The sequence below is a fragment of the Pimephales promelas genome, chromosome 15 (genome assembly GCF_988280905.1).
Source record: "Pimephales promelas chromosome 15, fPimPro1.hap1.1, whole genome shotgun sequence".
Classification (NCBI taxonomy): Eukaryota; Metazoa; Chordata; class Actinopteri; order Cypriniformes; family Leuciscidae; genus Pimephales; species Pimephales promelas.
The window spans coordinates 14,400,674-14,427,722 of record NC_142783.1 but is presented as its reverse complement, the minus strand read 5'-3'; the positions used below and the strand labels follow the sequence as shown (position 1 = coordinate 14,427,722).

General features: G+C 39.7%; 2 protein-coding genes across 9 annotated transcripts in view; one reads left to right on the top strand and one right to left on the bottom strand.

Annotated features, from left to right (window-relative positions):
- Positions 1 to 2,366: 2,366 nt before the first annotated feature.
- Positions 2,367 to 5,224, top strand: insm2 (insulinoma-associated 2). The gene has a single exon (XM_039673021.2). The coding sequence runs from the start codon at positions 2,637 to 2,639 to the stop codon at positions 4,179 to 4,181; it is 1,545 nt and encodes a 514-aa protein (XP_039528955.2). The 5' UTR covers positions 2,367 to 2,636; the 3' UTR covers positions 4,182 to 5,224.
- Positions 5,225 to 5,550: 326 nt separating this feature from the next.
- The window catches only part of ralgapa1 (Ral GTPase activating protein catalytic subunit alpha 1), a 68,142-nt gene continuing 46,643 nt past the window's right edge, over positions 5,551 to 27,049 (bottom strand). For 5 of the 8 annotated variants that reach the window (XM_089120198.1, XM_089120201.1, XM_089120199.1 and 2 more), the window contains 4 exons: positions 25,963 to 26,121; positions 24,087 to 24,214; positions 12,214 to 12,338; positions 5,551 to 6,987 (listed from right to left, as the gene is read on the bottom strand). In XM_089120198.1, the coding sequence (XP_088976324.1) occupies positions 6,842 to 6,987; positions 12,214 to 12,338; positions 24,087 to 24,214; positions 25,963 to 26,121 (558 nt within the window). In that variant the 3' untranslated portion in view covers positions 5,551 to 6,841. Of the gene's footprint in view, positions 6,988 to 7,553; positions 7,669 to 10,296; positions 10,328 to 12,213; positions 12,339 to 24,086; positions 24,215 to 25,962; positions 26,122 to 27,049 lie in introns of all 8 variants that reach the window. The other 3 variants (XM_089120200.1, XM_089120204.1, XM_089120205.1) reach the window with 2 other exon arrangements.

The window sequence follows — 27,049 nt, the reverse complement described above, 5'->3', positions numbered from 1 at the left end:
CTCTAGATATTCGCTATATAGTATTTATAAAAACATTTAGTTGCATGAACTCTTGGTGCAGTTTAACAGTCCCAGATGTAACCATAAACTGTAAAAAAAAAAAAAAAAGAAAAAGGATGTAACCTATGAAGGATTTTACACACACACTACAGCGCCCTCTAACGGATATATATTATTTTGATAGGCCTACTTTTAGATTTTTTTATTCTTTTCGAAAACGATAGACATATATACACACATAAAACAAGTGTGTAAAACAGTTTAAATAACCTGTTTATGAATTTATAAAAACGGTGCTGTTTTGCAACATACTGTTTTAGAAAAGCGCGATTGCTCGAATATTCCAGGAGATGGCGACAGAATGTAAGAACCAGATTCAAACCGCGCGACCAGTTTCCGTGCAAGATAAAGAGACAGTTCAATCAATTATTTCATTTTCAATAACCTCTCAAACTAAATGTTATTAGCAAACAATTTAATATTTAAGATCATCTAAATATTAGTCCAAAAAAGTTCCAAATTTATAGCCAATTGGTTAAAGGCACTTTTTTTTTCTAAAAGCATAATGTAGCTACAAAATGTTTTGTTTTTGTTACTTTGTCCGTGACCGTAATTTATAATTATTTTAAAGAAAGTGAGCCATTAAAATTGAAATCGAACTTTTGTGTAGGACTATCCAATGCACAAAGTAGGCTATTATTAGCCTAAATAATAAAATTGCTACAAATAAAATATATAAAAAAAGATCTAGATAAAAAGGTGCAAATGCTTATTTAAAACATATCATTAGAAATATTTTCATAATTGAGTACCGTATAACGATGTCCATGTGATCATTTTGAGCTAATGGACCAAAACTGTGTTAGTGATAAATACAACACGGGCCCTAATTAGAGATGATTAATGATGAATTATTCAACAGTCTGTCTGAGTGAAGCTGCAGAGTCTGATGCTGAAGATGTGCATCCATCCATCCATCCATCCATCCATCCATCCATCCATCCATCCATCCATCCATCCATCCATCCATCCATCTATCCATCCATCCATCCATCCATCTATCCATCTATCCATCTATCTATCTATCTATCTATCTATCTATCTATCTATCTATCTATCTATCTATCTATCTATCTATCTATCTATCTATCTATCTATTTATCTATCGTTTTATAAAATGCTAATGTGTCCTTTGTTTATACTCATAAAAGATAATTGGTTATAAATATATAGGCCTAATCATTGATTATTACAGGTACTGTGATAAAACACTGTAAAACACTTTCTACTAATCCCAGTGTAAACGATTATCACCTCAGTGAACTGGCCAAGCGTCTCCACCAGTTTCTCACGATCATTTCCTGTACAGATGAGTGTCCTGGGAGGAGAATCCCAGCTGGACATAATGGGATCCTCACAGGTTTGTGGCTTCAGCATGATCCACCCCCTCCACAGGAGAAAGAGATGCGTCTCTTATCAGTGTCTGCAGATTCTGCGGGTTATCAGCCTGTCTGACCCCAAACACACACACATGGGAAAAACAGTGGAACACATTCCCATCGTCCTCTGTAGAGATGTGTTCATCACTGACACTTGTGCTCGGCCACCACTTCCAATAACATATTCTTGTATTGTAATGTTAGATTTGAATAGTTCTTGTACGCTACGTTAAAAACAAAAGGCACACACGCACACCTGTTAAAGCAGTCACTTAAGACAGAAATATATTGCTATTTCTGTAGGTCTATATGGACATTTTACTTAAAAGTGGTTTAGAAAAGCTATTCATTTAGAGGGTATTATTTATTAGTCGAGTTAGCTTGAATTATCTTCTGATATTATTAGAAACTTTAAAATATGCTTCCTTTTTCTCCGAGGCAACATATTATTTGAACTTTAATTATTTAACGTTAAACGTTAAAATAAATTAAGGTAATGATAGCTACACACGATAAACTGAATCAAAATAAAATAAATAATAATAATTGAGTTTTGCTAATAGCCTTGAACATGAAATGGGATAATTATTTTTTTAATTTATTTTAAATGAGTTATTTAAAATCAATTATATAGCCTATAATATATAATCGATTTCAAATAAAACATTTAAAATATTTTAAATATATATAGGCTATCAATGATAAATGATAAATGAAATGATAAAGTACAAATGAAAATAAATCCATAGGCCATACGTTTATAAAAAATGTATGTCATTTTGTATGTATGTATTAATGTAGGCTATGTAAAATATGCATGTTCTGTATAGGTATAGATGGACATTTATAATAATAAAAATAACTAAGTTCAGTGCATGTATGGACCGATCTCACATTACCGAACAGGAAACTGAAAACATGGGAAGGTTAAAGAGCCCATCGATCCCCTGAGACCTTTTGAGATAATAATCTGCTGCCCATTAGAAATGAATCTGTAACTGGATCGGCTCATTAATGCCCGTCCCGCCCCTTCGTTCGAATGCCAGCGCTGATTGGGCACAACTGCGCCATTGACAGTGACCTCACACCGAACCTGAAGGCGACCCAACGGATAAAACGCGCGCGGGAAGCATCAAGGCGACAGTGTATCCTCTCTTCAGCAGTTTCATCTGGACTCTGGGTGAATCCGACGAGAAGATGCCACGAGGATTTTTAGTGAAAAGGATTAAACGTGCCTCATCAGCATCCTACAAGGTGCGTGCGCAAGAAGAGAAAGAGCCGCGCAAAGAGGACCTGCCAAGCCAAACTCCAAATGCAAGTGTCCTGGACGTGCTGGAACCTACGAGAGAATCATGGGCAAGTGGGATCAGCTCTAAAAATGAGCAGACGCGTCTTCTGGAGGACCCTGGGGTTGTTGGAGAGAGCGTCGATTACGCACAGAACTTCTTCAGCCACCCGGAACAGAGCGCGTCGTCTCCGCGCAACAGCACCGACTCCTACAGCCCGATCAAACCCATCTGCACGGAGTTTTTGGAAAGGTGTCTGAGCTCACCAGCCATGGCAGAGTCCTTTCCCTTGGCCACCCCGGTGTCTTCAATCGAACGTCTGTTAATGAATCACTCGGACATGAAGTTTGGCACACCGGTGCCCTCTTCGGTGCCCACCTACCCCGCGTTTCATCAATGCGTAAAACGCGCGTTCATGGACACAGAGCGCAAAAGCAAAGCACCCAAAAAGCCTAAAGTCATCAGAAAGCTCAATTTTGAAGACGAAGTTACCACCTCGCCAGTCCTCGGGCTTAAAATCAAAAAAGAAATTCCCGAGTCAAAACTGGCACCGCAAAGTGGCAGAAAAAAGCCGCTGGGTGAGTTCATCTGCCAGCTTTGTAAGGAAGAATACCCTGATCCGTTTTCTCTGGCCCAGCACAAGTGCTCCAGAATCGTGCGGGTTGAATACCGCTGCCCGGAGTGCGACAAAGTTTTCAGCTGTCCCGCTAACCTCGCGTCTCATCGCAGATGGCACAAACCTCGTGGACTGAGCACCGGGGACGTGAAGAAGTCCCCGCTGGAGGCGCGTAACCACGAGAAGACCTCAGTGGAGGGGAAGGAGAACGCCAGCAAGATGAGTGGACACAATCAGCACCAGCTGAGTCCGGACAGCTCCCAGCACCACAGATCAGCACCGGACAGCAACATGATGCACAGAGTTTCCCAAGACCCTCCCCTGGATCAAAGGTACCCATCCTCCGAGAAATGCTTTGAGATGCACATCGGCCCCGCGGAAAGCTCAAGGTTGTTCGATCACTGCCCCGATGAGCCCGACAGGTCCACCACCCCTTACTTGCCCTCCCCCAGCCCGGACGAGGTGTACGAATGCCACTACTGCAGCAAGAAGTTTCGCAGGCAAGCCTACCTGAGGAAACACCTGGCCGAGCACGAGACGATCAAAGCATCCCCGTACGGTCACATCGAGAGCGGCCAGATCACGTTCCCGTGTCACCTGTGTGGAGCGCACTTCCCCTCCGCGGAGATCAGGGACAAACACAGACTCTGGCACGCGGTCAGAGACGACCTGCTCCTCAGACCCGATCTGAGCACTGGAGAACAGCAGATATTCTCATGCAAACACTGTCCCTCCACGTTCTTCAGCTCTCCAGGCTTGACCAGACACATCAACAAATCTCATCCCACAGAGAACAGACAGGTGATGCTCTTACAGATGGCCGTCAGGCCGGGGTGCTGAGCTCACTTCTGAAACGGTTATGATCATGTCGAACGGTTTGTTGTTCGTATTATAGACTACATCCGGTGTCTTTATGTGGGAATATCGAACTTTACAAGGTTTTCTTTTTTTGATGAGAGAGCTAGTTTATGTATTCTTTGATAATCTTGGGTAACACTTAATAACTTTTAATAAAAGTACAGCAATTTATTAACAGATTATAGGGGGTTCCTACACTTTTGATCATGACTTTTCCATTTCATAATTACTGGAAATGTGCGTATACGCTGTATTTATATATAATTTTCCAGTAATTACTTTAAATTTATGATATTATACATTTCAATTTACATTTCTAGTCTATTCAATTTATTAGAGCTGAGAAATATAAAAAAACTGCTTTTATTTTGTATTTTTATTTTAAAATTTCAAACATTTATTCATTTCGGTGCCAATTATCTGACATTTCCAAGTTTTCCACTGTAGGAACTCTGTATTCTTTTCATATTAGTTCTCACATTCAAATGTGAATATTATGTATTCACATGTACACTGAAATGTTTAATACACCAACATAATTGTTTAAACTCATTACTGATAATAATATTTTTTTTTGGATAAAGTTATAAAGTGTTACCTATAAAAGATTTATAATGCTGCCATTAATTTCATTCATGAAACCGTTTATAGCTCTCAGCAGGATCTTTCATAAACATATATCATTATAATATGGGGAAAAGTAAATGAATATATTTTGTGTCTCATTGTAAAAGTAGCTCCCATGGAAAGCTTGTTTAGTCTCAATCGTCTTAGAAGGTGCTTTGATTTCTAGATCACGAATTAAGGTACTGTACGTTTCATATTTTAATTGACAACAGTAGCTGCAAAAAAAAAGAAAGAAATGTATTTATATCATAACTGCCAAGAAATGCCATAGCATACATAAAGACTATTAGAGGCCTACATGTAATAATAAACCATAAGTGTCATTTATATTTTCATATGTAATAATTTTCAGCTGTTGTGGGGGACACAAAGAGGTCAATAAACCGAATTGTCTTCAAGCTTATTTGTCATTTGCACAAATCCACCGTATATAAGCCGATATTAAAACAGAAAAGTACTGCACAGGATTTGCTATGTTGTAAGAATACTTTTATTCTTAAGTGTAGTTGCACATCCACTCTCCTTCGACATCCGATACAAATGTATAGATATACAACCGTATGACAACATTGTGGATCTGTGCGTGTGCTTGTGTGTTGTGCAGCTGTTATATCAACACATGCAGTTAGTACTGGAATCATGCAGCATTTGGTCAGTAGTAACACACAAAATCTACCCATGAGGATGTTTATTTTTTTTTAAATTACGCACAGGTTTCAGTTGCTCGTGTGCAGGCCTTTAATATACACCTTATTTCAATCCAGAACGGTGCTGCATGATTTCAACAATATATATATATATTTCTTGAGATAAATTTCTAAATGATTTCAAATTAAAAAGAAAAACAATAAAAATCATGAAGTCTCACAAAGCTTCCAAGAAAATATACAAACTTGACTTTATCTTAAACATGGCAACAGTTATAACTTGCATCCGTAGTCTCCGGGGTCAGTTACCCTTTTATCCCTTAAACGCGGAAGGAAGAAACGCAGACCAAAAACTAGTGTACACTTCCACGTCTAAAAAAAAAAGAGAAGGCGACGGCTTTTGAACTAGCTCAAAAAGCGGGTAGTCCGGTTCAATTTGGCAACGTCTCCCTGCAAGACCTGTTAATGAGGCGTCTCATTCACACTTTCCTTAAAAACCTCATCCGAGATGAGATGAGTCAAAAAGAGCGCTGCAGTTGAATGATTTACGCTGTAAATGAGCCGATGAACCAGCGTGGGCTCGTCTCTAAGGCTGCTGTGCGACGAAACAAAACCTAGCCGTACAGACATTCAAGCTGAAGACTTGTTCTAAGTGGCCTTTTTTTTTTGTTTTTGGTTGATTTAAATACTGTCAAATATGTACACAGATCAGATACTGTTCATACACTATACACATACATTAAATATGTATATATTTTATATTTATAGATATATATACACAGTTTCAAATGACAAAGGGGCGGTTGAGTATAACACTAACATTAAAAAAAAAAATCAGTAACGTTCTAAACTTTGAAGAGAGAACTAAATGTACAAATTGCAATAAACCGTGATCCATAAAGAAAACCGGCAAATAAACCAACAAACCTGTGTGTCAAAACATTAGCAGTGAAAAAACAAAACAAAAAAACGTAACAGCAAGAAGTGCTTGAGTTTAAACGTAAATCTGCTCCACAAACACGTCGAGCACTTCTCCAGCCGTCGAATATGTCGAAAACCTCAGTGCGTCTTCAGTACAAATATATATATGTAAAAAAAAGTTGTGGTTGATACGGTGGCGACTTTATGTGATCACTGGCACTCTGAGTGGACTGGCACCAGCTGACGTAAAATGCAATGCGATGCGATGTCCATCAGAGCGCGACAAAAATAAACATTTCAGTTGTCTTTGATCTTTCTGGCTCTGGATGGGAGGAGTCAGACAGCTATCGCAGGCAAGAGGGCGTGGCTTATCTCTGACAGTGCAGTGGGCGGAGTTCTGGAGTGTCCCGCAGGAAGTTGTCGTGTGTGTGAGTTTGCTCACTTAAGTCAAGTCTTGTTGGCGGACCCCGAGGAACGGCGAAGCTTCATGGACATCCGGCTCTTGCTAGCACGAGGTGACATTGGCGAGGCTAAATCGCTCCCGTCGACCTGCATTGCTGGACTTTCGGCCTGCTGACTCTCGAGGCATGAGCCTGTCAGGGGAGGAAGAAGAGAGAGAGATCAGAACGTCACGACGGCCGGATCCTTCTCACTGCGCTGTTCTCAAACATCTACTCGAGTGACGCATCTCATTAAAGGGTTAAATTCAGCTTGGGTTTGTGCATTAGAATATGAAATATACAACGAAATTGGGTTGAAAGGAGGGAAATAAATGTCTATACTAGAAAATGTGATATTTTTTTTAAGTCTCATTGTGAATTTCACTCAGATTGGAAAGGGAAAATACCTCTCTGATACTTTGGTTAAAGCCATTTGGGCAAATTGTACAATAAATGTAACCAATTGAGAGCAAAATAAGTGTGAAAAAGCCCTTCCTGAAGGGCGTGAGAGGTTAATGCACCAGTGCATTGTGGGTGAACTTCACAGAGCGAATCACAAGGGATGCTGGGACTAATCAACGCTGAAATCCGACACGTCGTCCCTTGGATGAGACCAACAGGGGTGCAGTTATGATATCGCAACACAAACTACATTGTAAAAGAGGAACAGGGAGGGGAAAAAAAAAAAAGGTACTTTGCCGTTTTTGGTTCCAGCATACCATTCACAGCTAGCGTGAAAGACCTTCCGTTTCAAGCCTTTTCCCTTTACCTTGATGAGCCCAATGTTTTCTACTGGAGGTTTGGTAAGGAGGAGAAAAATCACAGCATTTCTTTCTTGGGGTGCGAGAATGGACAGATAGAAAGGACGAGAGGGTGGGAAAAGGACAGGAGTGAGGGGCAGGAAAGATGCAAAGTGATGGGCATTGGTGTGGGATGTAAGAGTAAGTAGAGACAGGAGGAAGAAAAACAGAAGAAGAGATATAAGATAAAGGTACGAGCAGGCTGGGAGGGAAAACAGTAGCAGGAGCACGTAAAATACAAGACAATCAATGCAAAAGTTCATACGTTTATTTATTCAATCACTAAACTAAAAAAAGGAAATGTCAGAAATACAACCCACTAGTAACTCTACTCTCATGTAATATTGTACCTGAATTCCTTCTGTAAATCAATCTCACTCGGCAGAAGGGTTCCGGAAGTAAAATGCCATTTCATATAATGAAACATTAGTCATTCAAATATTTGAAACCAGATCTAGACATGAGCGCTGAGTTTGTTTATGGAAACCGAGATGCATTTTTTTTTCAGGATTCTTGGATGAAAATTGAAATCTCGACATGACTGTTGTATCTGTTACTTTCGATCAAATTTAATGCATCCTGAACAAAATTCCTTCTGAAAAATCATACCGATTATTGTAAATAAAACAGTCAATCTCCACACTGGTGGAGATTTTTTGCTGGCTAACAAAAGCTTTAATTAAAATAGGGTGTTAGCATTACAGCACAGTGCTAGTAGTGTTCACTGACGAAAACTTTGCACAAAAATCTCACAATTATGATCTGCAGTGATTTAGGGACTAGCGCCTCATTCCACACATAAATACAATGAATTGTTGTAATATTGTGAGTCAGTCAAGAATTGATTGAAGGACTATCTTAAAGGAGAACTCCGGCGCAAAATGAACCTTTGGTCTAATAAAACATTGGTATCTAGTCAACCGTTCTCTGAGATTTGTTTTCGTGATAATCAAATGTAAAGAGTTTTATCTGTTTAGCATATGCACTAGTATATGGGGGCATATAATAAGTATAAAGAACTTGCTAGTTTATACCACTAACAAGGCTCAAAATAGCCCCACACTAACACAGTAACATAATGAGGGTCCCTACATGCAAAACGAAGCATTGAGAACATTGCAAGTGTTCAAACCGTTTAATAAGAAGATACTTTATAAAGACTTTGTGTATCCAGGCAGCAGCCATCTTTGGAAAACAGTCTCGACAAGTCGAACCACGAACGCCGTCCATACAGTTCAGAAGTTTGCTGAACTTCATACAGTTCAGCTCATTTGGCACGGCGTTCGTGGTTCGACTTGTCGTTTTCCAAAGATGGCTCCTGTCTGTATACGCGAAGTGAACTGTCTTTATAAAGTATCTTCTTATTAAACGGTCTGTACACTTACAATGTTCTCAATGCTTCATTTTGCATGTGTGGACCCTCATTATGTAACTGTGTTAGTGTGGGGCTATTTTGAGCCTTGTTAGTGGTATTAACTAGCAATTTCTCTTTACTTATTATATGCCCCCATATACAAGCATATATGCTAAACAATTGTTAGAGATGAAACTCTTTACATTCGATTATCATGAAAACAAATCTCAGAGAACGGTCGACTAGATACCGATGTGTTATTAGACCAAAGGTTCATTTCATTTTGCGCCGAAGTTCTCCTTTAATCTGAAATTCTTAAAAAAATCTGCTGAATAAGCTGAGCTCAATTCTCTGTATGATAGCTTTTACCCCGTACCATTCAACATTTACAGACAGACAGGCATACGGGATGTGTGACATAAAGAACAGAAGATGAGGTGAGTGAAGCTGTAAGATCATGCCGGACACAGACATGACTTAGGGTGTGTTCACACTCGGCATATTTGGTTGTGTTAAAACATTGCTATGTTGGTATGAAGGCTGCTATCCGAACCGCGGTGCGCACCAAAACAAGCAGTGGGGCTCGGTACACTTCCAAACCAACTCTGGTGCGGTTTGACTGAAATATGAACGCAACACTGACCGAAGACATCTAAATGAAACAAAATCAGGATGTGATGTCACAAGATGTGACCCTAAAAAGTATAATGTTCAGGCATACCTGGTTCCTCTCATCACAGTACAGGTATCAGAACCGCATCTCCTCGCAGCAGATCTTTCTTTGTGTGTGTGATGGAATTTCTGCCACTGTTTTGACTCCTTTACACATTTTATAAGCTCTTTACGAGTTCTCAGCTGGTCAAAATATTATCATATGTCGGCTATGCACATACAATGAGCGCATTGTTTTGGGTGTTCGGTAAGTGTTTTGTTATATCTTTTGATTCGGTGTTAAAAATGACAGATTGAGCGCTAAGCAAAACAGGACTAAATGTAGTCCAGACCAAAAGAACCAAGAGAACACACCCTAGGAGGAACCTAGAGGAGTAACATCTGTGGTAAAGAGTGTAAATGTTGGTCAATGTTAGGGATTTGGTGTGAACATGCCATGCAATGAATGCTGCAGACTTCCCACTGAACAAAATATAGAGAACATGGAAAAAAAAGAAGGGAACATATTTCAGTCTAGAAAGGAATCAAACAAACAAGATAAAGCAAAAGAGAAAGAGCTCATAACGTCGTTACAAGCCAAACAAACGCATAAGACAATCAGGCAGTCTCAGTGTACGGCATCTTCAGGAATCTTACCTTTAGATATACACAAGTGATAGATTATGATCTGAAGGGGAAACATAAGATAAACAAAATAAAATGGGAATGAAAAAGAAAATAAAGAAACAGAAAAGAAAACTGATCATTTGTGTTTAGAGAGGTACCAGGAACCCAACACAAACGCCAAAATAAAAGCTTTGGGTTTGAAAAACAACTTTGGTTGCATAAAATAGAAAACGAGAGATTGTTTTTCAGCTCCAAAAGCAAATGGTTTTGCAATGACTGAACCAAAAAAAAAAAAATTGTGCTCAAATGAAAGGCTTAATGACTCATTTCTAACTTGGCTTCATGCTATTTCTGGATTGCCTTTGGTTCAAGTTCAGCTTTCATGTTCATTCTAAGGTTAGCATTCCCATAGCTCAAATAGTAGAGCATGGCACTAGCAATGGCAAGGTGATTGGTTTGATTCCCAGTGAACGCAAGAACTTCTAAAAATGCTCTATTGTTCAAAAGATTTTTTCAGTAAGATTTTTGTTTTGAAAAAAATGAACACTTATTCAGCAAAGATGCATTCAATTGATCAAAAGTGACGGTAAAGAAAACTTACAAAGCTACAAAAGATTTATATTTCAAATGAATGCTGTTATGCCTTACAATGTCCAATAAAACATTACGTTTTCAACATTGATAACACAAAATTACAGTTTTGACTGATTAATAAATGCATCCTTGGTGAGCAGAAGAGACTTCTTTCAAAAACAAACAAAATGTATCTTACCGACCCCTAGTTTTGAATGGTAGTATATATACACTACCGGTCAAAAGTTTTAGATCGGTAAGATTTTTTATGTTTTTAAAATAAGTTTTTTTGCTCACCGAGTCTGCAATTATTTGATTAAAAAAAAACAAAAAAAAACAGTAATATTGTGAAATAGTATTACAATTTAAAACAGCGGTTTTCTATGTGAATATATATAGTGAAGTGTAATTTATTCCTGTGATCAAAGCTGAATTTACAGCATCATTACTCCAGTCTTCAGTATCACATGATCCGACAGAAATTATCATAGTATGATGCTCAAGAAACATTTATGATTATTATCCATGTTGAAAACAGTTTTTTTCCATTTTTATTTCAGGATTCTGTGATGAATAGGAAGTTCAAAAGAACAGAACTGATCTGAAATGGAAAGCTTTTGTAACATTAATCTCTACCATTCAAAAGTTTGGGGTCAGTAAGAATTTATTTTTTATTTTTGGGGGAAAGAAATCAGAAGATACCTTTATTCATCAAGGATGAGTTAAATTGATCAAAAGTTACAGTAAAGACATTTATAATGTTAGAAAAAATTATATTTTAAATAAATGCTGTTCTTTTGAACTTTCTATTCATCACATAATTATGCTACATGACTGTTTTAAAATTGAAAATAATAATTTATGTTTTTTTGAGCATAAAATCAGCAAATTAGAATGATTTCTGAAGGATCATGTGACACTGAAAACTGATGTGTGTTCAGCAACAGTAATTATGTTGAACATTCAGCTTTCAAATTACATTTTAAAATATATTAAAATAGAAAATAGTCATTTTAAATTGTCATAATATTTCGCAATATTACTGTTTGTCATTTTTTTCCATCAAATAAAGCAGCCTTGGTGAGCAGAAGAGACTTCATTTAAAAACATAAAAAAATCTTACTGATCTAAAACTTTTGACAAATAGTGTATATGTATTGAATGCAATGCAAGTGGTTTTGGATAAAACAGTATGCCGAATGTATAAAAATGTGAATGCAAAAACAAGCAAGTGTGATTCTACAGTCTCAACTGATGGGGGCTATGAAACATGCATCATAAGGCCAGAGAGTCTAGAATTGTGAAGCTCAATGATGAGTGGTGTAAAAAAGACAGATGAATTCAGAATCAGTTCATTAAGTCAATGACGCCCACCTGCTTCAGATGGAAGATGGTGGAAAGGAGCAGGGCAGAAAACACGAGCTGCGTAGTCCTCGAACGTTGTGGGCTCCAAGTGGTGCTGGACTATCGTCTCAAGATATCTTGCTCTCTCTTCATAGCTGATAAACGTACCAGTTAAGCTCAAACAAGGTTGGTGCATCGATTTCAAAAGCAACACAAACACACACATCAATAGGGGTCAAACAGTTAACCAGGACAGCATGGGTTAATAATTCTCCCATCATACTGTAAACTGTATTACAAAGCTGTCATTGCTTTACGTATGGTGACAGTGGGTATCAATGGACATCTTACTGTCTCGTGTTATTCGGTTACGAAAAATGATGGTATTGAGTAAATGGAAGGGATTGGATTATGCCGCTGTGTATGGGTTTAAAAACGGAGGGATTCTGTTAATGGGGACGATTTGATTAAATAGTCCGGTGGCATATGGTCTATGCTGCATTCATAACTTCGTAAACCAAGAACACGCGGTTCGGATAACGACGGATGCTGCGTCAGTGTGGAAACTTGATGAAGTAGCGGTGAGAAATGAGGCGTGCATGCGAGAGACAAAAAGACAAGAGAGAAACGGAGGCCCTGCTGGGACGATGCAGGGGGAGGATATTCTCGGCTCGTGTTCTTCGGGTGTTACCGCGCATACAGCAGCTCCACCAGGAAACGCAACACTCACGCAGATCTGTCGTTTGCCTTTTCCTATCTCCAGCAGACCCGTTTCCTGCCGACGGGTCCTGCTGTTTGAGAGCAAACCCTGGAGTGTATGGGTGAGAGGTTCCCACAGAGGAGAAGAGAAAGCAGAAAGTGAAAGTGTCGTAATTAGACACATGCAGTACTACAACTGTAGACAGAGCACGATGGTCACAGAATAGCACTCGTACAATCTTACTGACTGAAACATTCAGTCACGACTGATACAAATCAATTATAATAGTAGACTTCAACTGTTCTGCATTCTATATAATTGAGAGTAACACCTCATGAACCACTAACAGGTAATTCACTAACTGTCATGTGCAAAATTGCCAGCTAAAATACATGTCCAGAACCCAATACAGATAAGATTCATCTGATGTATATACAGCACATATATAATATTGAACTACTGTTTAAAGGTTTGGAGTTTTTTTATGGAATTAATGCCTTTATTTAGCAAGGATGCATTGAATTGACAGTAAAGACATTTAAAAATAAATAAATGGTTTTATTTGATCTTTGTTCCTCAAAAAAAAAAAAAAAAAAAAATCTTGAAAAAAGGTGTCACGTTTCCTACAAAGAAATTAACCAGCACAACATTGATGATAAAAATAAGAAATGTTTCTTCATGTGACACTGAAGACTGGAGTAATGGCCAGAGGAATTAATGTTTATAAATAAATATTTTACATTTTTAAAATATATTAAAATAGAAAACAGTTACTTTAAATAGTAATAATACTTCTCAATATTACTGTTTTTACCATGTTTTTGATCAAATAAAAGCAGCTTTGTTGAGACATTGAAAAAATGTCTCAAACTTCTGAACAGTAGTTTCCATTACAGAAGTTGCAAATTGGACACCATTTATTCAGAGTAGAATTTACTAAAAATGAATATGACATTATTAAATATTTCCAAAATGTAAAATATGCTTTTATCAAAAGGGATACTCAACTTTTTTTTTGGAAATAGGCTCATTTTACAACTCCACCAGAGTTAAACTGTTGAGTTTTAGCGTTTTTGAATCCATTCAGCCGATTTCTGGTTCTGGCGGTACCACTCTTAGCATAGCTTAGCATACATCATTGAAATGGACAAGACCTTTAGCATTTCTAAAAAAAAAAAAAAAGAAAAAGACCAGAGTTTCGATAATTCTCCTATTTAAAACTTGGCTCTTCTGTAGTTACGTCGTGCACTAATACCGACGGAAAATGTAAAGATGTGATTTTCTAAGCTGACATGGCTAGGAACTATACTCTTATTCCTGCGTTATAATCAAGACACTTTACGGCCGTACCATGAGTGCAGCAGGCGTAGGAGTTCCTAGCCTAGAAAATTGCAACTTTACATTTTCCGTCTGTCTTAATGCATGACGTAACTACAGAAAAGTCAAGTTTTAAATAGGAAAAACATCGAAACTCTTTGGTGATTTTTTTTTTTTTAGAAATGCTAATGGTCTTGTGCACTTCAATGATGTATGCTAAGCTATGCTAAAAGTTGTACCACCAGAACCGGAGATCGGCTGAATGGATTCAAAAACGCTAAAACACAACAGTTTAAAATGTTGTAAAATGAGCTTATTTCCAAAAAAAGTGGAGTATCCCTTTAAAAGCACTATAAATGAAGGTGACTTGACATGACAAGTAAAAAAAAAAAAAAAAAAAACACTGAGCACTAAATACATATACAAAAACGCAGCAATGAAATCAGTCTTTTTCTCCACTTCAGGTCACTAAAATGGAAAATCTGATTCTTGGACTGAAAGGTCAAGATCTTAAAATGTCTAGTCTTGGTCTTTAATTGTCAGGGATTAGTATAGATCTGGATCTTGGGGATTTGATATTGGTCTTTGACTACAACCCTGCTACACAGATGGATCACGGCCAGAGTAACTGCAAAGTGGTCCATATTTTATGCCGATAGTCCGGCTACAAGGGGGCAACCATTCCAAACAGCACGAGCAAAGCATGAGCAGCACCCTGCGCGTCTTAATGTCCCTCTCAGAGCCGCCCAACGTGTGGCCACAATCCTGAACCTGAGATGAGCCTCTAATGCCACCCTGTCACCAAGACAACAAATCCTTTCTGCTGTTGACTTCAGATGCTCTTTGTGTGTCACAAAGCGAGAGGTAAAGAGAAACTTCTTCTTTTTCCTTCTCATACATGGTGCGCTTTTTTAGCACCATGTATTCACCCAAATAACCCGGGCCTATAATTGAATTTTTGATGGGTGGTGGGTTTTTTATGACGGCTTGTTAAAAAGGAGATAGTCCTTTTAAGAGAGTGCGTGCCGGGTTCTCGCGCCCTCTCTAGCATCACATGCTACTAGAGGAGAGGAGGATAAAAAAGAGCCTTTTGTGCATTACCAGAAACTCATTTTCCCTGTGGATGAAAGGCAGAAGGGGGGAAAAATACTCCTGGCCTCTCCTCCCCCACTCATACGGAGCTTTTCATTGTCACCGCGCTGAACTCCTGGGCTCTGGAAGGAAAGAGAGAAATTGCCACTGAAGAGACAGCAAAAAGTGAGCTTGTTAGCACATTAGGAGTGAAGGGCTCGTGGTGGGCTCCAGGAACAGTCCCTGGTGGTGTGTTAATTCAGCACTCCGAACATGCTGGTGCTGATAGCCTCCAAATTGATCACTCCTGCTACCCCCGTTTTCTTTCCCTTTCCCTCCCCCTTCTCAAATCTGGTGTCAGCGGTGGAGAACACAAGCAAGCCTATAGAAAGGAGGAGAAGCTTTTCATAATGTCAAAGTCATGTCAGCCACCTTGACTCTGACGACAACTCTCTGATGACAGGGTGTCTGGTGAACACAGACGTCAATGACCTGTTGTGTCAGCAGTTTTGATGTCTCAATCACCATAGCGAAAATGTCAACAAGTGGATCCCTTGTAATTCTTGAGTGCGAATTTGAATTGAATTAGCCACTATCTATCTATCTATCTATCTATCTATCTATCTATCTATCTATCTATCTATCTATCTATCTATCTATCTATCTATCTATCTATCTATCTATCTATCTATCTATCTATCTATCTATCTATCTATCTATCTATCTCAAATTTCAAAACAATTCTACTTCTTTACATTAAAATCTCAACATTCAGTTCAATTCTGGATCCTGTTTGCTACCTCAATTAAAATTTTATTAAAATTAAGGAATTAAAATGGAATTTAAAAGGCAGTCTCAATGTGGTTCTGACTAGAGCAAGATCCTGGCTACAACATACTCATTATACTGTACTGAAGTCCGAATTAATCATAAACTACAATGAGAACACAAACAAAAACAGGGCATCTCAAAGGACATTTGCTCTTGGAAACATCAGTGCAGCCAAGAGTTCTGGGACAATTATCGGATGTGTGACAGCACAAGGATGACACATGGCCAATATCTCTCTGAGAGCATAGCTATTCCCTGCTCTCGCCTTGCAAATTAACACAGCACAGTAGCTGACGAGCGCAATGAGAACACGGTCCCAAATCACACACACACACACAGCTCATTTTAATTACACACATGATCAGTCATTTTCTCCACATGGTGTGGTCGTTATTATCAGTGCTGAGAATTCCTCCGTAGGACATCATTGGCACCTTTTAAAAGAAACCCAGTGAAGGATCCGCAGCCCCACAGAGAAAGCCACTGTCCGGCTGCCGAACGGCTCTCGTAACCTCGCACACAACCCGGTGGGATACACACGGAGGAGGCTGCACACTCAAACCACAAACCACAAGGTCTCCACAGGTACTTTTGTCAGGACACGTCCGTGAAATCCTGTGAGAAATCACTTAGGCGATATACAGTTTTCAGTTGCACAACTTTAATGGGCCTAACTCTTGCTATTAAAGTCTTGTTTTTAGAATATTGCGGTTTATTTAAATTCTGTTTTATGATGACTTTAAGATTTGCCGTCGACCAAGCAATCTGCTAATCAGATCCACACAATTATGCATACTGAAAAACTATGAATCAAATATCCGTCTCAATCAAAAAAAAAGGAAGATAAACCTTAAAAACAATACAGTTACCAAGATCTGGGAAGCCCAAATCCACCAATAAAAATACATCTGCATTGACGCTGGAGAGAGAGAGAAAGAGAGAGAGAGAGATATCAGAAAAGTGACAGAGAAAAACATCACACAAATAATCAAATTTGAGGAGTTTTACAGAGTATAATTACAGAAATCTATGTGTGCCCTGAAGTGCAGGCTAATCGGTTTATTTTTCCATCTGATGCCTGCTGATATCGTGGCCCTAACAGTGATTTTATTAGCGAGGCCCGGTGCTGCGGCTGGCTGCCATAGCCCCGTCATTACGGCCAATGTCTCCGTGTGGCACAAGCAGATGAGAGGAGAGATAGCCTAAGCTAATGCACCGTTGCCTGGGGCTCCGAGACACTGATCTGGGCCCGGGCTCCAGCATCACAGCCTCTCCTATTAATCTCAGCCGAAACCAAATTGGAGGGCTCGTGAAATACAGCCCCAAGAGCGTCCGGCCCGATTTATCGCCCTGCGTCCTGTCCCAGCACCCCGGGGGGAAAGTGATGTGCGTGCTGCCGTTGCAAATGCAACATTTATTTAACATTCACAACGCACAAGTCAGCGCTAATGCTATCAGAGAGGAGTGTGCGTCCGCCGAGCTACATGTACGTGGAGGTCCTGATTAGTATGAATGAGTGAAGGTGGCCTCGCCATCTGCCTCCCATGCATGTCCTTTTTAAACAGTAACCTGATTTTGTGGTTCTACGGAGAGCGGGGATTTTTCACCACGGGGTTTCAAATGCCATGGCTATTAATTCTTTAAATCGCATTTAGCTTTGCAGAAATGGTTGAAGTCTGAATTTGCGCAAGGAGTGTTTATCTTCTAACATGTTTCAGCATGTTTTAATGCGCTGATGGACAAGTCAAGTCAAATATATTTATATAGCGCTTTTCACAATACAGATTGTCTCAAAGCTGCTTCACAATATCAATCAAGACAACTTAACAGTGTTTGTTTATTCATGGAAAAAAAGACAATCAAGTTTGGTAGAACTAATCAATGATGGGTCATTTATAATTTGAATATCCCCAACTGAGCAAGCCAAAGGCAACAGTGGCAAGGAACCGAAAAACTCCATCAAGTGACCCGATGGTGTCCTAAAACTCCATCAGATCACCCGATGGAGAAAAAAAGCCTTGGGAGAACCCAGACTCAGTCGGGGGCCAGTTCTCCTCTGGCGTTTATGAACTAGAAGCCACATTTACAGTAACTGTAAGATAAAAAATGTATATGAATGCCTGGCTTTGGTCTAGTTTTAAACTGGGAGAGCGAGTCTGAGCAACGAACAATATCAGGAAGGCTATTCCAGAGCTTTGGAGCTAAATCTGAAAATGCTCTCCCTCCTTTGGTGGATCTGGATATCCTAGGAATGACCAGAAGCCTCGAATTTAGTGATCTTAAAGAGCGCGATGGGTTGTAGGGCAATAGAAGATCCGTTAAATAGACTGGAACTAAACCATTTAGAGCTTTATAAGTCAAAAGCAATACCTTGTAATTAATACAGAACTTTATAGGTAACCAATGAAGTGATGATAGAATCGGTGTTATATGATCATATTTTCTTGATCTAGTAAGAACTCTAGCGGCTGCATTTTGGACTAACTGTAGCTTTCATATTGAGGATGCAGGACAACCAGCTAATAAAGCATTACAGCAATCTAGTCTCGAGGTCATGAATGCATGAACTAACTTTTCTGCATCAGAGACAAGCTTGCGACTTTAAAAAAAAATTGAATTATTATCTAGTTCTGTGGATTATCATCAAATCTCCACCGGTCAAAACAATATCAAATGTGAAGATGATTTTCTCTTATCAAAAATTCAGGATTTCTAGCTTTAACAAAGGCAATTTTAGACCCTAGACTGCACCAGAATGAAGAGATTGTGTGATTTATGTTCATGTGTATTGAGAACACAGGAGTGAGGGGCATTTATGAACCCTTTAAGGGTATTTCACTCAGAATCCATCCCTTACAAGTCATAAAAAATGTAGCTATGTATTGGGTAATACATTTACGTTTATACATTTATCTGACGCTTTTATCCAAAGCGACCTACAATTGCTATATATGTCAGAGGTTGCACGCCTCTGGAGCAACTAGGGTGTAAGTGTCTTGCTCAGGGACACACTGCTGTCTCACAGTGGATTTGAACCCGGGTCTCTCACACCAAAGGCATGTGTCTTATCCACTGCGCCATCACCACCACCACCCATAATAATTTAATTGAGAATGTCATCTTAAAAAAAATATTTAAAAAACTGAATTAGAATTGAGGTATCAAACAGAGCGCAGAATTGAAAGGAGGCAAAATTAAAATAAATAGAAATTCATAAAACTGCAATTTGGAAATCCATAACTACAAAACTTTGAAAACAAGGCCAGGATTCCAAATTCTGGACAAAGTTTTAAAAGTACACAGAGAGAACAATACATAAAATGATATATAAAATGATAGATAGACAGGATGACAGTCAGAGATAGAATGACAGACAAAACAATAGAAGACAGACAGAGACAAAATGACAGATCTGATGGATGGATGGAATGACACACAGACAGACAGATAAAATGAAAGAGACAGATAGAACGACAGGCAAAACAAAAAAAAGAGAGACAGACACACAAAACAGACAGACAGACAGATATCTGCTACACTAACAACAAACTCCATGTCAGGAGCCTGCAGCGCATCCTAAACACCTCGTAAGAGTCAGACCCACATTCCCCATCGCCATGCACCCCCAGGGAGCTTGTTGTTTACCAATCTATCCCGAGCCGGAGGGGGGCACACAACAACATTTCACTCATTCACACACAGGCTGTGCTTGACTGACTGGAAAGTCCGAGGATGAAGCTGTCGGTGCTAACAGGTCAAAACAGGAGAGAAGTTAGGAGGAGTGGCTCAGTGATTGATCGACATATTATTGTCATCGTCGGCCACTGAGGTGAACTCTGCTGGAAAGAAAACCAAAAAAACAGACACGGAGAGGGACGGGGGTCGCTTGTGCAGTTACAATAATTACTAAAGCACAAAATAAAGAGAAAGAAAATGGCAAAAGCAATTAACGACTGACCCCACCAATACCCCAACCCCCCTAATCTGTTCCAAGCCCTTTTCATCACTGATGGGACAATTAGTGAATAACGCAACCTTCCATCCCCCTTCACACACACACACACACCAACAAACCACGTTGTTACTGGGACACAATGGAGCCCATTGTGAGAGCTGGCAGTGTGTGGCAGCACTGCCCGTTAGGGGTTTGGCTGTGGCTACACTGAGTGTGTGTGTGTGCTGGCCGCTCAAGCATGGGGACAAAAGGCGAAGCGCTGGCCTGCTGCTTCCATCAGCTCGGTTGCCTTTGGAAAAGCCAGAGTCAGAAGGAAGGAGGCTATGACCCAAAGCTCTTCCACTCTCTCCGCTATCACGCCCTGCCATATGCTGACCCCAGCAGCCCGGCACTTATCGCTGCCAATCAGCAGCCAGCGGGCCTGCCCCCACTGTCACGCCGGAGCTGGCGCGGTCCCACACACACCACTGGACTGGCACGGCCAATGGGGAAGCCGCTTAGCACGTCCCCTCCTCTCCCCCTGCGTCCCAATCGACCACTGACAGATGGAAGATGGCCGTGACTCTTAGACTTACGTGTGTGTGTTTTTTTATTTTATTTACGTGAGTCCAAGCCAACAACACCCAATCTTCCCCCAGCCAACTCGCAGCCGCGAGCCAGACGGATCAGATAATGTGGGTCTCGCCACACAATCAGGGTTTGAAGGACCAGATCTAGATCCACTTCATTCCAGGATGCGTAACAAGGAACCGAGCAGCTGTAACGATCCAGTAGCCTGGGGGCGAGACAGGTCAACTAGCTCTAATCGAAATGGGGTGTTTAAAACGCACACACACTTCCACATATGGCAGCCCAGACTGTAGCAGAACATTTTATCACTCAGGCCCAACATGGTGCCCTCAGAGACTGAGGCTGGCTGGAAGGCCCCAAGCTTTGGGCTCTTTTTTCCACACATGGCCCTTTGGATTACTCCTGTGCTATCTGCGGTTTAACCCTGTTATTTTGTCAGCCCAGCATTCATAACACTGACCCACGCCAGCTACCTGCTATCTGCTGTTTTTTCTTTCTTTCCCTCCAACAGACATTAAGACCAAAGAGGCCCCTTTCTATCCATTCCAGGGCCTAATTTCACAGTCATGCCGAATGAGGGATCAGTGCGCGGGGAGGCAGATGGACGCAGCCCGGGGCCAAGAGAAAGAACTGGAACTTAGAGTCAGGCACAAGAGAGGTTGAGGCGTGTTGGCTTACAGAACGAGAAAAGGGAAGAGATGAAGGAAAAAAAAGTGTCTGAGTTTATCGAGTTTAAGGGCAAAAAATAGGGAGAAAAAAGCAGCTGACATGGCTTGACTGCGGACTCTTTACAAAAGGAAAACGCTGGTCTGTCTTTCTTAAATCTAAATCATTTACTTTACAACACGTCCCTGCTGAGCTAAAAAGGGGATTGTGATGACCATGTGTCAGTTGATTGCTAAGAAAGCGGCTGTGTTCTAAATGAGGAGCTCTACAGCAAGAACAGCACCTGACATGTGTATCCAGAGCAAATCTAATTGTATCTGTTTTTGTGTGAAACTAAAGGCTGTTACCTGAGGCTCAGCGTATGATTCAGTTCAGGTGAAAGAAAATGAGCTTGATTATACAGACAAAGAAAGGCAATAGAAGCCTTGAAAGTTACTTTAACTACATCCACTTCTTTCCAATAACACAAATCAAACCAAATACTGTGAATGACTACAAAATGCAACCTGTGTAGTCCACTTCACAGACTGACTTTAGTTCTTTTAGTAAATCAAAGCATATTTTGCAATCAATGTATGAACAAATGATTCTTAGAAGTCAGTTCTTTTAGTGAATCAAAAACACAGCACGATCATTGAAGCCTAAATCCTGAAATGAATGACTATTATGAGCAGGTTTCTTTAGTGAATCAAAAACATATAGCATGACCAAGGTAGCCCAATCCATAAAAAAAAAATGACTCGTATGAGTGAATCAAAAACATAAAGTGCAATCAGCTTGAAACCCAAAACAAATGACTCCTATGAGCCGAATATTTTAGTGATTCAAAAACATATATAGCTCAATTTATGAACAAATAACCCTTTTAAGCCTGGTTCGTTTAGTGAATCAAAGACGTACAGCACAAACAAGTGAAGCTTGAAAGCCAAAAACAAATGACTCTTATGAGATGGATCTTTCAGTGAATCAAAAACAAAACACAATCGGTATAGCCTAAATCCAGAAAAAATTACTTTCATAAGCTGTTGTTTAAATAAATCAACAACAAATAGTACGGCCAGTGCAATCCTGTTCTCAAAACAAACTAAATTAATAATTAATAATGAATGTGATTTATAATGTGTTGTATAATTTACAATTTTTATGTAAGCAATTATAACTAAAATACCAATAACTGAATCAAATTGAAAGCTTTCGAATCAAATCAAATGTAGATTTCAAATCACAAAACAATGTCATGAATTTATTACACTGATGATGGCTCATGGCTAGCTCCTTATGAGGACTGAACCAGCACCTTCACCAGCTCTGCACTTTAACAACTACACCACCCCACCAGTTAGTGATTGATTTAGAGATACTAGGATGTTAAGGGGACAATTAGGTTACATCATTTTCTCTCTCTCTGCAAAGGCTTCATGTGGCGGCACTATCAACAGGTAAGCAGGAGACACTGTGACTTCCTTCCTCGCATCCCTGCGGTCCTCTCAGTCTCCGTTTTCCCCATAGGAGAGCAGCGGCTCTGGCACACAGATCTTCTAATCACTACTAGCCTGCCATCCATCGCTTCCCAGTCATCCATTATTCGCACAGGATAGAAAGAAAATAAGGTGCGAGGGTGCTCAAAGAAAAAAGAAAAAAAGAGGGAGGGATAGTTTCAAAATAAAGAGAATCAGACTGAAAGAAAAACAGACGGAGAGAGAGAAAAGGTTTGGAGAGACATCCGTCGATAATGACAGATTACTGTAATTCAGGCTGTCAGGAGCATCGACCTGTGCGGCTCACGCCAATCAATAGCTCAGTCCACTATCGAGCTCCGCACAGGCACACAGATGGGCGAGATTGCTGCGAGCGAAAGACTCAAGCTGAGCCAAACAATCTCTCTGGCTTGGAGGACATGGCAGATGAGAATCGCTTTCCCCCCCCCCCTTTTCTCTCTCTCATTTTCTCCCCTCCTCTTCGTCTTTGCTTTGTTTTCTGGAAGTAGCATCTCTTTGATAAGAAAAGAGCGCTCTTAAAGAAAGGTTAAAGGTCTTCAGTGCCAACAAGCCAGGAGAGGCTGGATTTGGACTTGGAAATGCTTAGATATTGAACATTATCTAAAAGCATTCAGTGGATGTAATTGTGGTTGTTAAGAGTCCTAGTAAAAACAAATTACATTGAACTTGGGTGGGTGGTTGAAATCCAAGTTCAAATCAAAGTTCAAATCCAGCCAATGTGCCCCGTTCAGACCGAAGGCCTTCAAGCTTTCCTTAAAAGTGCTCTTTTCTTATTGAAATAATGTTACTTTTAGGGTCAAAAGAGGGTCAAGAGTACTTATACAAGCTTTTTTTAAGAGACGTTATTGTGCATGTATAATAATCACTAAAATGGTCAAACAGACTCAAACAATAAGATTAAGTACCACAGTAGAGATTCGGATTGTGGGACCGAGAAAAAGAGAGAGACAGAAATAAAAGCAAATTGCCAGAGAAGGATTTCAAAAGCAAATGGCTGTGCATCACGGTTAGCAGTTATTGAGGGGGTGATCAGAATGATTCCATCACCCGCCTGACTGGGTGAGCAGAGAGCGGTGGTCTATATGTGAGAAATAAGATGTCGATAATTATCGAGCGGCTCTACCTGCTCCCGCTCTGAGAGAGACACCAACCTGACCGCTTGCAAGTCAATCCGTACATATGTGAGCCAGGTCTGTACGGCAGGAGGAGAGAGCAGAAAACGAAGCAATGATAATAGGCTTCTGCCACCTTAAACATGACAAAATGTGCACTCATTAGTCAGGCAAAAGGATACAAATTTTGGTAAAGAGGAATGAGGGATTTCAGAGCTCTGCTGGCATTGATGGCTGTGGCTCGCACCACTGTGGGTAAGATATTTCCATCCACTATGGCTCCATCGAACAAGGGACCGAAGAACGGCACCTGTGGAAAGCGAGATGATATGATATATGAACACTTATTGGACTGTGAAGAGCAAAATATGAGATGCTCCAAGCAGGAACAAAATACACATTTCAATCAGTATTAAAGGGGTACTCCACTTTTTTTTTTGGAAATAGGTTCATTTCACAACTCCCTCAGAGTTAAACAGTTGAGTTTTACCGTTTTCAAATCCATTCAGACGATTTTCTGATATTTTGAAGAATATCAGTAACCAGACAGTTTCTGGTCTCATTGACTTCCATAGTAGGAAAAAAAATATACTATGGAAGTAAATGAGACCAGAAACTGTCTGGTTACTGATGTTCTTCAAAAAAAAAAAAAAAAAAGAACGGCTAAATACATTCGAAAACGGTAAAACCCAACTGTTTAACTCTGTTTGGGTGAGTGGTAAAATGAGCCTATTTCCAAAAAAAAGTGGAGTATCCCTTTAAGGCCCATTCACACACTCGGCATGAAAAATGTACGTGACGCAATAGTAAAACAAAACAACGAATCTCTCTAAACTCCTTCACATTGTGGAGGGTTTATTTTTATATTTTGAATCATTTTATTTTATTCACCAGCCTTCATTCATCAGTGTCACATGATCTTTTAGAAATCATTCTAATATGGCGATTTTCTGCTCAAGAAATATTTCTTGATACTTTTTTCAGGAAAACAGAATTTACCAATTCAAAAGAGCAGCATTTATTTGAAACAGAAATATTTTAAACAGCAACATTTTACATGTTTTTAATGTGTGCTTGCAGAATAAAAAAAAAAATCTTACTGACCCCAAACTTTTTTGAACAGTTTATTCAGGCATCTAAATCTATTTTTTCCCCCAGTCAGAGTAAATAGTTTTGGAATAAAAATAGTTTGCAAATAAATAGTCACAATTCGATTTTCTGTGAGCAAGCCTTTACACAGCATATAAGCTAGTAGCTTTATCCTTCAAATAAAAGGAGGCATAGAAATGTCAAAACCTTCTACGTATTTCAGCCTGTTACAGAAAAACCCCTGACATTAAGCAGAAAAGACACAGTGAATAGCCCTCATGCACTGAAATGGGGTCTAAATGGACTTTCATAAAAGCCAGGCCTCGTCTTTCTTTATCTCTCCATCTTTCTACATTTCCTCAGACTGCATGAAAGACTGAGCCTCTCTTCTCGGATCCATCTCCACAGCGGAATTCGATTCTGAGAATCCCATTCATTCAATTAGCCCTGACATAACTGAGCAGGAAGCAATGGTTGGTAGTGTCCAAAGACATATATGCTTCCACTGTCTCCTGTATGAAGCATTGAGCTCATTTACAGAAAAACAAATAGATTTGATGCAGAAAAAAATAATCTCCATTTTACTGTACATCGATCTCTTTCTTCGACATTCATTCAAATATTTGTCCCCCCTCAGTGTGGACGAGGGTTTCAGGTAATTTGGATGCATTTAGCCAAAAGGCCCTTCAAACAAAAGTGCCAAAAAGTCTCAAAGAGAGTCAAAGATGTCAAATGCTAAAATAAATATTTAGTCACCTAACACTGTTCATTATTACATTTTAAAAAAGTCAGTTATGCATGTTTAAACAAAAATACAGTAAAAACAATTGTATTATGAAATATTATTACAATTTTAATTTACTTTAAAATGTAATTTATTCTTGTGTTGAAATGAATTATTTTTTAAATTAATTAAATAACACTATGATGGCGCCTCTGAAGGCGTCCCTTTATCAGAGTTGAGCTCACCTCTGGTTTTTTGATGATCTGGATGCTGTACATGTGGTTCTTCATGGGGTAGATGATGATGAGCACATCTCCAAACTCAGTAGGAATGATGCCTCTCCGGTAGTCCCGTGAATGCTCGGACCACACAATGTGCACTTCATCGTTACCCAGGTGTCTTAACTGTATGGAGAGAGTGGATATACATAGATGTATTCAGTATCTTGTCCAAACATACTTATTAAAGATTTGGTTCCTCTATACCCTCATGCAGAAATGTGATACTACTTTTGTTTATGGAATTCACATCCATAATATTGTTTACATTGTCTGCAACAGTACAAGAAGCCTTGAGCTTGTGTGCTTGTCATACTTTATGACCGTCACAATCTCTGAAACAAAAGTAACTGCTCTGAATTGAATCTCAACTGTGTGTTGTCTAAGCAGTGGTGCAGCGCTATCCACAACGGTATTTATTAACCTTGAGCTGTGACAGTTGATAGAACGGCCACTCGGTCTCTCTCTTCTCTTCTCATCTAGCTTACCCCGATCACTCCATCTTCCTGGGACCCGCTCAATCACTGCCACATCCATGGTCGCAGTGACCCGTCAACTGTCCCGAGTGACGGCCGCAACCTTTATGCAACTAATGACAAACTCTGTCCTTTAGACTCAGCGATGGACATCGTTCATTTCTTTAACTGCAGTGTTCTGCTCTTTAGCAATGGCTGAAGTTATTTAAAACAGTGTGGGTCATAGGAAGGCAGTCAGCCCTGACTTACATACATAAAATGTTGAACAATTTAAAATATTATATATATAAAACACACACACTCACCTAAAGGATTATTAGGAACACCCGTTCAATTTCTCATTAATGCAATTATCTAATCAACCAATCACATGGCAGTTGCTTCAATGCATTTAGGGGTGTGGTCCTGGTCAAGACAATCTCCTGAACTCCAAACTGAATGTCAGAATGGGAAAGAAAGGTGATTTAAGCAATTTTGAGCGTGGCATGGTTGTTGGTGCCAGACGGGCCGGTCTGAGTATTTCACAATCTGCTCAGTTACTGGGATTTTCACGCAAACCATTTCTAGGGTTTACAAAG

Excerpts from the sequence above, each read along its gene's own strand:
- insm2 (XM_039673021.2), top strand. The coding sequence starts at position 2,637 with ATGCCACGAGGATTTTTAGTGAAAAGGATTAAACGTGCCTCATCAGCA.